The 13747-nt window shown below is 40.5% G+C and overlaps 1 protein-coding gene across 1 annotated transcript in view; it reads left to right on the plus strand.

Annotated features, from left to right (window-relative positions):
• Window positions 1-1644: 1644 nt before the first annotated feature.
• The window catches only part of atp1b3 (ATPase Na+/K+ transporting subunit beta 3), a 53752-nt gene continuing 41649 nt past the window's right edge, over window positions 1645-13747 (plus strand). The window contains exon 1 of the mRNA XM_003218250.4: window positions 1645-1916. Within this exon, the coding sequence (XP_003218298.1) occupies window positions 1808-1916 (109 nt within the window). The 5' untranslated portion in view covers window positions 1645-1807. The remainder of the gene's footprint in view (window positions 1917-13747) is intronic.

Below are 13747 nucleotides of genomic sequence, written 5' to 3' on the forward strand. Positions count from 1 at the left end.
CTGATTATGGTGGATCTTTCTTGTCCTTGCAAGAGGACTGTCAGAAGATAATTTCTGTTGGGGGACCTAAAATTAGATAGTAATGGATGTAAATAACTGTGTCGAAGTTTGGCATATGCTGGGCAGTCAATCAATAAATGTTCGATATCTTCCACTATTTGATCTCCCCAGACACAAAATCTCTAATTTCTTGGGATGTTACAGTAGCGACCAGTTTGCATCATAATACCGAGTTGTTCAAACCTGGCCCTGGAATATATTCTTCTTAAGGGTAACGGAACTGGAATAGTCAAATAGTGTTCTAAATGAGTATTCATTTTGTGGGAGGCTAAAAACTTTGTGACAGAAGACCTACCTATACTTGCTAGGTCCAATTGAGCATAGATATCATGAGTGCGATGCATAAGCACTTGTTTTGCCCTAGGTCCTAGATAATTCAAAAATTGTAAAGGAAGGCCAATTTTAGCAATCTCATTGTTTAAGGCCACTACCCATGATGACTTGTGGGCACACTGGTCTTGATCCTCTAAACATAGGTGAGGAAGTCTACTGGAATTCATCTGATTTACCTTTGACCAGTAATTGAATTGTCTCATTAAAATTTGAGCTTTTACTGGGAGCATTCCTAGCTCTGCCCTTACAGCAGCCATCAGTGTTGTTCTGGAAAGTCCCAGGAGAATGCGAAGCTGCTTAACTTGGAAGGCTTCGATCTTTGCCAAATTGGTGTGCCCCCAAATTTCAGCCCCAAATATGAGTGTTGGCATTATTTTTTTTCTTAAAGACTTCCTGGGCAGGTCTGATTGTGCCTGGGTATCTATGATGGTACAGCTTGTAAATGGAACCTGCTGCTTTTGTTGCTCTTTGTATACTATGAGTAATATTATTAGACCAAGCACCAGATGATGAAAACGTAATGCCTAGATATTTGTAGCTGTTAGTTTGTTCCAAGTGTACACCATTTAGGGTCCAAGTGTACCACTTCCTGTTTTTTCCAAATACCATAATTTTGGATTTATCCTTGTTCATAATGAGGGAATTTAGCTCACAATACAAATTGAAGTGTTGTAAAACATGATATTTTTGGTGCTTAATTTGTAAAATCATAATGTAATTTGATGTTTAATAGGCTTTTCCTTAATCCCTCCTTATTATCCAACATTTTCGCCTATCCAACGTTCTGCTGGCCCTGTTTAAGTTGGATAAGTGAGACTCTACTGTATTATTATTATTATTCACCTTGTTGACAATTGCAAGTGATTCCTTCCCAGCAAGACTATTGCAACATTTCATGCCTTATATGGTGAAGAGGCAGGGAAAGTCCCGTCAAAGGTGGGAAGGGGAAGACAAAGAGCGTTTGTTTGTTTACTATTACAATATTGCTTGGTACGGTATTACCTTATGTAGCAGGTGGTGTGAGATCTCCTTTTTGGAGACCCCAAGATGGGAAGAAATAAGAGAGAAAGAAGGCGGGGTTTAAAAACCTCTCAACATGTCACTCAAGACGCCGCTTGCCTTGTTGGTTGCCCAGACTGTCATTCCCTCTGCTTGTCAGGAGGTGGCGCTGCGGTTGCGGGAATTCCCGCGCCCTGATAGGCTCCCGGGAGCATTGACGTCAGCAGCCAGCCGAGAGGCTTTCGTGCGTGCCGATTGGCCCTGCCCCTTTCCCTTTGCCGCGCGCCTCCTGAGGGAAAGAGAGACAGAGAGAGAGAGAGTTACTTAGCGGTTCTGAGGAGAAGAAGACGCCGCCGCCGCATCTGCGTTGCTTGGCCCGCGTTTTCTGCCTCTTTTTTGTCCCTCTCCGCCCGCCATGGCTAAGGAAGAGAAGAAGCCCTTCAGCCAGACCATGACCGAGTGGCGGCACTTCATCTACAACCCCAACAGCGGCGAGTTCCTGGGGAGGACGGCCAAGAGCTGGGGTGAGGAAGGGAAGGGAGGGAAAGTGGGCGCCTTCGGGAGGGAAGGAGCAAGGCCTGGGAGGCCCCTCACACGTGCGTCGCCTTCGGGGCTAAAAATAGACCCAACATGACAGCGCAAGGAAGGAAGGAGGCGGCTTGAGCATCCCTTCAGGCCCTCGTCACCCTCTGAGGCCTGTTCCTCCTCCTCAACGCGTGTCCCCAACTAACCCCCCTTTCCTTTCCCCCACCCTTCAAGGCTCCTCCTCCTCTTCCTCCGCCTGCGTCAGCGTGGGCCCCCTCCCCACCTCCACAACAGGCCTTTGGGCCTAAGAACAGGGAGGAGGAGGAGGAAACAAGAAGACCCCATTGCCTTCTCCTTCTTCAGGATCCCCCCCTCCTTATGGAGGGGGCATCCTGAAGAAAGAGAAGGCAAAGGGGTCTTCAGGTTGAGCATCCCTTCCTGGGAGTTTCAAAATAGGCCGCCTTTGCCTTTGGTGGGAGGTTTGGTTTTGTGTAGTTATTTGCTAGAGACCCCTTCCACACAGCTGCTGATAATAATAATAATAATAATAAATGATAATATTTTTATACCCCGCCTCCATCTCCCTGAAGAGACTCGGGGCGGCTTACATGGGGCCAAGCCTGGACAACACAGTTTAAAATGTAAGCGTCTCGCTTATCCAACATTCTGTATTATCCAATGCAGTCTGCCTTTTAGTAGTCAATGTTTTCAATACATTGCAATGTTTCGGTGCTAAATTCGTAAATACAGTAATTACTACATAACGTTACCGTGTATTGAACTGCTTTTTCTGTCGATTTGTTGTAAAACATGATGTTTTGATGCGTAATTTGTAAAATCATAATGTAATTTGATGTTTAATAGGCTTTTCCTTAATCCCTCCTTATTATCCAACATTTTCACTTATCCAACGTTTTGCCGGCCCGTTTATGTTGGATAAACGAGACTCTTCTTAGCACCGAAACATTACAATGTATTGAAAACATTGACTACAAAAACATTGACTACTAAAATATTGACTACAAATAAAGATAGAATTGCATAAAATGAACTTATAGTAACACATTGTCAGAAGTTAAATCTGTAAAATGTTCAGTCCTTATTGCCTAGAGAAACTGCTGTGGATCTGGGCGGGAGGCAGACTGTTGAATAATCCAGAACATTGGATAAGCAAGACTCTAATTTTATTTTTATACCCTGCCTCCATTTCCCCGAAGGGACTCAGGGTGGCTTGCATGGAGCCAAGCCCAGACAACACAATTTAAAATGTAATACACATTAAAATGGATAGCAACCGTATAAGACAGAGTAAAATGACAACATTATAACAAAATATATAAAAAGCATCAAACCATCAACTGATAACAAATTCACTTATCAGCTGAATAAAATCCCACGTCTTCTGCTTTGAACTGGGATATGTGTCAGTGTGGACTCAAGATAACCCAGTTCAAAGCAGATATCGTGGGATTCTTAACAGATTAGAGAGATGGTCCAAAAACTAACAAAATGAAGTTCTAACAGGGAAAATGCAAGATACTTCACATAGGCAGACAAAAATGAAATGCAAAGGTACAGAATGGGCTGGGGGGGGGCACCTGGCTCGATAGCAGTATTTGTGAAAAAGATCTTTGTGGAGAACAAGTTAAACATGAGCCACCAATGTGATGTGACTAAAAAAGCCAATGGAATTTTGGCCTACATAAATAGGAGTCTAGTGTCTAGATCCAGGGAAGTCATGCTACCCCTCTATTCTGCTTTGGTCAGATCACACCTGGAATACTGTGTCCAATCCTGGGCACCATAATTGAAGGGAGATGTTGACAAGCTGGATTGTGTCCAGAGAAGGGTGACTAAAATGATCAAGGGTCTGGAGAACAAGCCCTATGAGGAGCATCTTAAAGAGCTGGACATGTTTACCCTGCAGAAGAGAAGGCTAAGGCCCCTTCCACACAGCTGAATAAAATCCCACATTTTCTGCTTTGAAGTGGGTTATATGGCAGTGTGGAGTCAGATAATTCAGATAAAGCAGATATTTTGGGATTTTCTGCCTTGATATTCTGGTTTATATCACTGTGTGGAAGGGCCCTGAGAGGAGACATGATAGCCATGTATAAATATGTGAGGGGAAGTCATAGGAAGCTTGTTTTCTACTACCCTTTCTCCCTTTTCCTTTTTTCTTTCCTTTATTGGGGATACTTTGAATGCAGTTTTCCTGTTTCTTGGCATGGGTTGGACTGGATGGGACACAAGGTCTCTTCCAATTCTATGATTTTCTGCCTTTATATTCTGGGTTATATGCCTGTGTGGAAGGGCCCTTAGCGGCTTTATATTTTTTAACAGCAAATATGAAAGTTATTTTATCCAGCACCTAACAGCAAATATGACACAAACTGGATCTACTTTCCTCTATCCCAGGATTGGATTCCAGATTATCTGCTTTGAGCTGGATTATATGAGGGCCCTTCCACACAGCCATATGACCCAGAATATCAAGGCAGATAATCCCACAATATTTGTTTTGAACTGGGTTATGTCATATATTCCAGTTCAAAGTAGATCATGTGGGATTTTATTCAGCTGTGTGGAAGAAGCCTTCGGACCCTTCCAGACAGGCCCAATATCCCAGGATCTGATCTCAGGTTTTCTGTTTATCCCAGGGCCCTTCCACACAGCCAGAACCTGGAACACCAAGGCAGGAAATCCCACAATATCTGCTTTGAACTGGGTTATCTGACTCCACATTGACATATTTTCCAGTTCAAAGCAGAAAATGTGGGACTTTATTCAGCTGTGTGGAAGGGGCCCAAATTTATCTGGCAATGCAGACTGACATAATCCAGTTAAAGGAGAAAGTCTGGGATCATATCCTAGGATATAGGGCCAGTGTGGAAGGGCCCTTATGCCCCTTCCACACATCTGAATAAAATCTCACTTTTATCTGCTTTGAACTGGGATACAGGGCACTGTTGACTCAGATAATCCAGTTCATAGCAGATATTGTGAGATTTTCTGCCTTAATATTTTGGGTTATATGGCTGTGTGGAAGGGTTCTGAGTCTACACTTCCCAATAATCTGGGATAAGCAGATAATCTGGGATCAGATCATGGTATAGAGGACAGCGTAAATCCAGCCATAATGGCCCCTTCCACACAGCTGTGCAAAATCCACATTGAACTAGATTATATGGCAATGTGGTCTCAGGGATGAAATCCTGAAGAAAAAAAAGACAACGTGGTGTCTTAATTTCTTCTTTTTCTTGTACATTCTGATCATCCCTTATCTGTAGTTTAAAATAGTAAACATGGGAGGCTGAGACAGTGACACTTTTGCCTTTTCTAATGGTTTAATTGTCATTGCAATAGGGAGATAGCCTGGAAAAAGACATCAGGGTATATATTTTCTCCTTTTTTAGTACTACTTGAGCATTCCTTATCTGAAATACTCCAAAATCCAGAATTAATCACATGCTTTAATATACGCAAATTTTATTTCCTGCACAAAATTATTATTTAAAAAAATATTTTTCATAAAATCACCTTCAGCTATGTTTGTAAGAGGTAAATATGAAATACAAATGGATTTTGTGTTTAGACTTGTGTCCGAAATACAGCTATTACGAAATCCAGAACAGCTCTGGTCCTAAGTATTCAACCTCGGTGTTGAGTATAGATTAACTTGTTTGAAAGACAACACTTTCAGGATTGTGTCTGTAAGGTATACATGAAACATAAATGAATTTTGTGTTTACACTACAACAATCCCAAATACATCTACTCTGAATTCCAAAACAGTTCTGGTCCCAAACATTCTGAATTAGAGATACTCAGCCTGTATCAATGTGCCTTTATTACAATCATTCAGGCATTGTTTTCCTTCCACTATGTTTTATTCACTAGGAGATAGTTTGAATCTTCCAATCACGTTTCTCTGTAAAAGGGCTTCATTGGGCTTTCCCTCTCTTACCCAATTTGACTTTATTAAGACTGAAATTTTCCTAAGGTTTTCCGTTACATGTCCTTTAAGAAATGTGCACTTGGGATGCAATATGTACCACAGAGAGAGTGTGTTTTGCTATTATCTTATGTACAAGACGTCCTGGTTTTGTTAGTATACGTCCCTTGAGTATACAAAGAACTGAAACCAGAATATATACAGGCTGGGTTGCCAAAGCCATGTATCAGAAGGATATTTGTAGTGTGAATTTCCCTTCATTCGTATGGAATAAAGCTCCTCTTAGTTATTCTTCAAGCTGAAAATTAGAAAGGAAATTTCCACTCTACTACATGTATAGTCACTAAGGTTTTTTCAAGTGTGGGAGTGAAACAAAGAGGAAATGGCTGCAAAGGAGCACAGAATGTGTCCATATGGATAGGGACACCCACTAATTCTGAAAAATTCTTTAGAATTCCAAATTCTTATAAGTGGCCATTTATAGTCCCCCCAACCCCCAGGCTTTGGACTTTGTTGCCGGTAGCTTTGCTTAGGTCTGGCTGAAATTGTAGTTCTACCACGGATCTAATTTTCTGAATAATGTATTATTTGATTTGGAAATATATAAATATTATGTTGCTTCATTTGGTTAAAAACATGTTTTCTGATTGTAAGAATGATTTCTTATCCAAAATATTGCTTTGTTTTCTTTAGTAGATCTCTGTGATAACAGAATTTTAAGAGATTTGTGGTAAGGTTGGCTGTTGATTGCTCAAGAAATTGATAGGTTTAATAGACATTTTGTGTTTAAACGTGAATGAGTTCATTTGATTTGCTTAGTATTCTGTAAAGCTTACTAGCTTGTGGACGCGGCGGTGCCTGGGTTATTAGAACAGTGGTTGTCAACCTGTGGGTCCCCAGGTGTTTTGGCCTACACGTCCTAGAAATCCCAGCCAGTTTATTAGCTTTTAGGATTTCTGGAAGTTGAAGGCAAAACATCTGAGAACCATTTTATTAGAAGAAGGCATTGTTTGTTTGTTTTGGGATGTTAGGTAATATCACAGAAGTGTGATCCAGATCCATCATTGGCTGGGTCCGTTCTGTCTGGATAATAGTGAACTACAACTCCCAGATTCCCAGGGCAGTCGCCCCCAAACCCTGCCAGTATTCTCAGTTGGCCATGTTGGGTCTTTGTGCCAAGTTTGGACCTCATCCCTTGTCGATGGGGGTCACAGTTTCTCTGGATGGAGGTGAACTATAGCTCCCAAAATCAAGGTCCATTCCCAGTAACCCCTGCAGTATGTTTAGTTGCTCATGGGGCTTCTCTGTGCCAAATTTGGTCCCAGTCCGTTGTCGGTGGGGGTCACAGTATCAGTGAAGATACTGCAAGTCCCATCATCCATGGCCAGCGTGGTCCAGATGTATTGTTGGTTGGGTTAACAGTACTCTCTGGATGTAGGTAAGTACAATTCTTGTAAATCATGGTGTGAATTCTCCCCAAACTTCTCTAATACGATCAGTTGCTGATCAATTCCTCTGTTAATGGTGTGCCATAGGAAAGGGTAGAAAAGGGTTAAGGTAGAGGTGGTGGGTGGGGTCATGCAAAGTAAGGAACCCTGGGATGTCCATTTTGGAAGAGAAACAGAACATCTAGGAGGAAATTGTCCCCGCATGAAAGCCTTCACTTGGGTGGGGGCAGGATGGTGTTTGTGGAGGACACTGGCATGGTTTGGGCTGCATGTTCGTGGCACTCACTATAACCTGCAAAGTCAGGTGATGAAGTGACTTGATGGCTCCACAGCATTGGGAACTATAGTCTGTGGAGGCCAGAGACTATCTGTGTGAGCAGACACTTGTGCCACATACACATATACAGATTTTCACTTTTATTATCTGTATAGATGTACAAAGTGACCTTATAGTACATTAGAGATTAAGAGAATGAAGTTGGTAGCATACGCTTTTTTAGACGAAGTATACTTCTTCAGCTGCATGAAATTAGGAGCCTAAGAAAAGACCCTAGAATGTGGATATGGTGACAAGATAAAAAGTCCAGTTTTAACTATGGCTGATAGAGGACTAAGACAGAAGGGAAGATGGGTGGATAAAGGTATGGTGGAGGGAATTGAGGGCCCTTCCACACAGCCATATAACTCAGAATATCAAGGCAGAAAATGCCACAGTATCTGCTTTGAACTGGGGCCTCTTCCACGCAGCTGAATAAAGTCTCACATCATCTGCTTTGAACGGAAATATATGGCAGTGTGGACTCAGATAACCCAGTTCAAAGCAGATATTGTGGGATTTTCTGCCTTGATATTCAGGGTTATGCTGGCTGTGTGGAAGAGCCCTGGGTTATCTGAGTCCACACGTCCATTCCAGTTCAACACCGAAAATGTGGGATTTTATTCAGCTGTGTGGGAGGGGCCTGAGAGTCAGGAGGGAACTTGGTCTAGAGAACTTTTGAGAGTAGGGTTCAAATCCTCATTTGGCCATAGAAGCCCATTGGGTACCTTGGACAAGCCTCTCAACCTCTCAGGAAAGCAAGAAGCAATCCCCCTTTGAACAAATCTTACCAAGAAAACCCAATGATAGATTTGCCTTTGAATTGTCAGACCAGACGTGATACAATCTGGAACCAGAAAGGGGGTATGATAAAGTGGCCCAAGAGGGCCCTCATGAGGCTGGAGTATTAACTGGAGTTACAATACGGTATGTTTTGTGTGTCAGGAATCCCTTGCCTTTGTTCAACCTTCTGTCCATGGACTGGAGTTTGAAAATTCTGCTGTTTCTCTTCCTAATCTCTTTTTTGTACGTGTTTTTTTTTTTGTTTTGTTTTGTTCAAGGACAGCTGTTCTGAGGTCAGAGATGGAATGCCCATGAAAACAGAAGTGTTCTGCAACTGGCTGTTGTATTTTTCAATTCCTATTGTCTCGTTTATATCCACTTATCTTTTGATGCAGAGACTCGCCTGTTTGCTCAATGTACAATGCTGAAAGGATTGTTGATAGAGGATGATATATATCACATTAGACTCGAGGATGGGGAAGTGAAAGTAAACTTCCCACTAAACTTATTAAAATAAATTAGAATAAAGTGGGAAGCTTCTAATATCTTAATGGCTACATGTTTAGAGAGGTGTACTATGATTGAATTTGACCTAGCCCAGAATAACTGTTAATTCTGAATAGTTCAATCTCCACCAAAGGTTAGACACTGTTGTGACCATTGCAATCATATGGGTTATGCCTCTTCTTGGATAACCTCTGTTGTGGGATCAAGAAAAAGGTGTTTATGTTTGTTTGTTTGTTTCCTGCCTTTTGCCAGCACTTGGACCCAAGGAACCTAACAAATATTTAATCACATTTCGGACATCCCAAACAACAGTAGGGAAAAGAAAGCGTATATTTCAGCAAAACAGCTAATGTCAGGAAAGACCAATTTGTAGAATGATTTTAGCAAGGTAAATCATGTAAGTAATTACAGTTAAAATATTATGAAATACTGTGTTTTGGTATGATATCTGCATATGTTAAAGAAACATGTGTACTGGATACTTCAGTGAAGTATCTGTGTTCTGGGGCATTACGTACATGATAAAAAAATTTGTGCAGAAGTAGCAATAACGGGGGGGGGGGGGGGAGAGAGAGAGAGATTCCTAAACCACAAGAAAGAAGACCAGTTCAACATGCTTCAGAGAATTTCTTCTTCAAAACTAACGATATGCACATGTGAAATGAAACAACTGGATCAGATAAGCCTTGCATAAGTAAACAAAAACTTTTTGAACTCTGTAGACAACACTTGAAAACTTCATTCAAAATGCATTCAGGGAGAACTTTCATTGCTTTCACCAGTTTCCACTGTTCATATGATTCTCGTGTTTGTGTCCAAACATAGATCTTAGCTTCTTTAATATGTTTGGAATAGGCAATGAGGCAAACTATATGCTTTCTCCTTTTTTTCAGTTTGTTGTTCATTCATGTTGAGTAAGGAATTCTGGAGGCAGCTGCTGTTTGTTTTCTTTATAGAAAGACATTGCTACAGCAGGATCAATATGAGTAGAATGCTATTTTCCCTGCTCAAGTTTTATTGCATTAGTTATGACAGACATGCTGCTGCAACCTAACACCTGTGCTTCTCTAGCCTTTCTTTACCATCCTTCAAGTGCCAGTGGTGCTAAAACTTTTACAGCCAGATAGAGGATGAGGAGGAAAAGGGAGCTAGGTAGACATTAAGACTTTGTAAAAACAAGCTTTTTTCTCAGCCTTTGTTAGCATAGGTATGCCTGTATTTTAATTAATTCATGAACACACTCTCTTTTTTATGTGCTATTATGTTACAATTCATGATAATTTCACTGTTTAGAATCAGGATTTGGGACTATGACACATTCATGTGCTTAATCGAGACTGTCAGAGACTTGCAAATCATCACTAGCATTGGGATCGTATTCTAGTTCTCGCCAATTCAATCTGTTGAGCTGCAGGGGTTGATTTTGTTCTTCTATTTGATGTCTGCTAACCGTTTTGCAATGTGGTGAATTTTAAAATTATAAATAATTTCATCAGGCAATAGCATAATCTATCTATCCATTTGTGGGAATGTCTCATATCTAAAGAAGATGCCCATCTAATGATAATGTAGATGTTCTTTTACTAGAGGAAAAATAATGCATAGCTCCTGCGTCACTTACTCAGAATTCAGGGGAAAGGAAATTATTATTTCGAATATAAACATGAACCTTAATTGCCCAAGACAGGGAATGTGAAGAGGCTAAAGGAAATGGAGAAGTCTGCGAAAGTGGGTGAGAGAAAAGAAATGGGGCTGTTGTATGTATTCCCATTGATTTTAGGGTTTAAGAAATGAAGGTTGGTCAAGTCAGTTACCTATAAATCATTCAAGTGAGGCTGGTGTCCTACTTTTCCACAACAACAACAAAATGTATTTGTTAGCCGCCTCTTCTCATGGCTTAGGGCCCTTCTACATAGCTGAAGATTCTATGGCAATGTAGACTCAGATAATCCAGTTCAAAGATGATAATGTGGATTATCTGCCTTGATATTCTGCATTATATGCAATGTAGAAAGGCCCTTAATCTTCCATGTTGTGAAGGAAAGTTTTGCTCGGTAAATGTTCCTTGCTCTTCTGAAAATTCGATGTACCTTACTTGATACACACACACATATATACACACATACATGCATACATACATATTTGTGTTACTGCTTGGTGTTTTTATTTTTGTCATAACACTTTATTGGAGAAGTAGTGCTTCTAGTTCTAGAAAACTAGTGCTCTTAAAGTATCTCATATAAGGGACTAGCAGATTTTCACCAATATGCCAAGAACTGGCACTGTATTTGTTCCTATCGGCTACAGTTGCTTCTTGTTTTTCTGAAAGCTCTTCAGGGTCTTAGAGCAGATCACTCGGGGACTGCCACTGATCTATGGACCCCACTTTGAGTAGCACTGCTGTAAGTGATTAAGTTTCTGCTTTAAACACTATACAGTAAATTTGTCCATCTTTTAGCTAGATTGTGAGAACAAATGACTTTTCTACAACTGATGTAGTAAGGACCCACAGTTTTATCCTCCATAACTTTATATACTGCACAATGCCTGTGTAATAAAACTTACCTGGGAAGGCTCTGTGTAAATGTTAACACATTTTATTAATCTTGGGGGGGGGGCAATTCTAACTTGAAAATAAACTATTTGTTTCTCTTCTTAAAAGTGTGGGGAAATTGGGATGTAAGAGCTCCTACTTATCTACCTATTCTGGAACACTGACTGCACCAGTAGAAGGAAACCTCAGGTCAATGGAGACCTTACCACACTCAAAGTGGGAAATGACTTTCCTGTAGGCAACCTGTGACTTTTGAGGACTGGATAAGTACAAACCAGATCACACTCCTTTCTGTATCAAATAGAATAATCTTCCTTGGTTTATCACACATCAGATGAATGGCTCCCCCCCAGGCCGTAGTATGTACACCTACATCACTGTCTTCCTTTTTTGGTGGAGGAGGGAAAATCTTGTGGAACTCTGCAGCTTCCAAGCCTAATTAAAACATTACATAGTTCTCATGACTACTAACATTGCACAGTCCCAGTTTACGGCTCATCCAACTTCCTATGGGTATGATCACACAACAAAAGCCACGCCTCCTATTTGCTTGGAAAGGAAAAGGACGAGTAAAGATGATTTCCAACCCATTTTTTAAAAGCTACTGACTGCATACTCTTTGCAAATGAAAGGGGCAATGTATCATGTGATTATAGCCATAAGGACTCAAATGCAAAGGGTGTCAGAGTTGAGTTATTTCTCTTTGGGTGCAACCTGGTCTTCAGAGTTTCTAGGGGAAGTTCAGTCCTTTTAAGGCTAAGGGATTCCATGTTATTTCCAGTCAGTGGTTGAACATAACAGGGATTCCCTTCTCATAAAGCTTGATATCGCAGTTGAAATGATGAGTGGCATGAAAAACTGTTTGTGTATTCATCTAGCAATTATCCTTCCTGAAAGAGCTTCGTTTCTCTCTTTCCTCTTCAGCCCATGGCAGAATTCACGGTAGCAGTTCTTCCCCATCATATTCCTCACCCCTGGAGATTTCTAGACTGCCTTCTCCTACACAAGACTTTCTGTGTATTTAAGATCTTCTGCAGATGCATGTTGTGAGGTGGGGTGGATATTTGTGATAATAGTTTTCCAGACCTTTTAGACATCTTGATTTTATTTTTGTTCTGTACTAGTATTCCCATATACCATGCTATTTTTAGTATGTTTTTTGTTGTTTGTAGATGTGTTGACACTGTGTTTTAATATACCCTGAGTTACTTTAGGTGCAAATTTTCATGGAAAAGTAGAATGTAAAATTTACCTCTTTTAAAGTTTGTACTATTGGGAAATAGCTTTGGAAAATACTTGTTTCTCCAGTTAGGTGTAGTGGTATTTTATGAAGATTTACCTTTATTTTTGGTATCCTGAACTTGGATTTGTTTGCGTGAATTATAATAGTTGCAAATTCTGATTTTGTGATAAGAATAAGAATTACAGTGTGCTCATAAATGGATGGAAGATGATGCACCAGATCGTGAATTAAGCCATTGGTGTATAGTGGGTTTGCAGTGTAGAGTTGCCTCCAAATGCTAGAAAGCATGGAAAGTGTTCTTTGAATTTATTGCAAAATTTAATTAAACAGGCTTTGAAATGAAGCAATTTTGAAATTGTAATTAATGGACCAATGGCTTTGATGTTGAAAGTTGGGATGAAAGGTTTTTGTCTTCAGTTGTATTACCACACTAATTCCTTTAGCATTAAATCTTCTGTAGCCCAACTTACTGTGTGATATAGTAGTTTGAATGTTGGAGTGGGACATTAGGAAATTATGGTTGAAATCTCTGCTCTGCCTTAGAAACTGACTGGCTGACCTTGGACAACTCACATTTTCTCAGCCTAAGACAGTGATTCTCAACCAGAATGTTTTGGCCTTCAATTCCCAGAAATCCTAACAGCTGGTAAATTGGCTGGGATTTCTGGGAGTTGTAGGTGAAAACACCTGGGGACTTACAGGTTGAGAACCACTGGCCTAAGAGGAAGGTGATGACAAAGCTCCTTTAAATACATCTTTCCAAGCAACCCCTATGAGAGAATCACTATAACTTAGTCGATTTGAAGTCACATATGAACAACAAAGGTACATTTGGAGACAATGGAGTAGGCACCAAAGATGACCACCACCATAATGGATCAAGCTTCTTTCAAACTTAATGAATTAATGAGAATTAATATGCTGTAATAAATAGTGAAAATACGATTCCATGTCATTGGTTGTTAGAATAAGCCAAAATGCTCACAACTGCAATGTGTGTAGGAGTTTTGTGAATGGATAAAAA

The sequence above is a fragment of the Anolis carolinensis genome, chromosome 3, assembly GCF_035594765.1.
Source record: "Anolis carolinensis isolate JA03-04 chromosome 3, rAnoCar3.1.pri, whole genome shotgun sequence".
Lineage (NCBI taxonomy): Eukaryota > Metazoa > Chordata > Lepidosauria > Squamata > Dactyloidae > Anolis > Anolis carolinensis.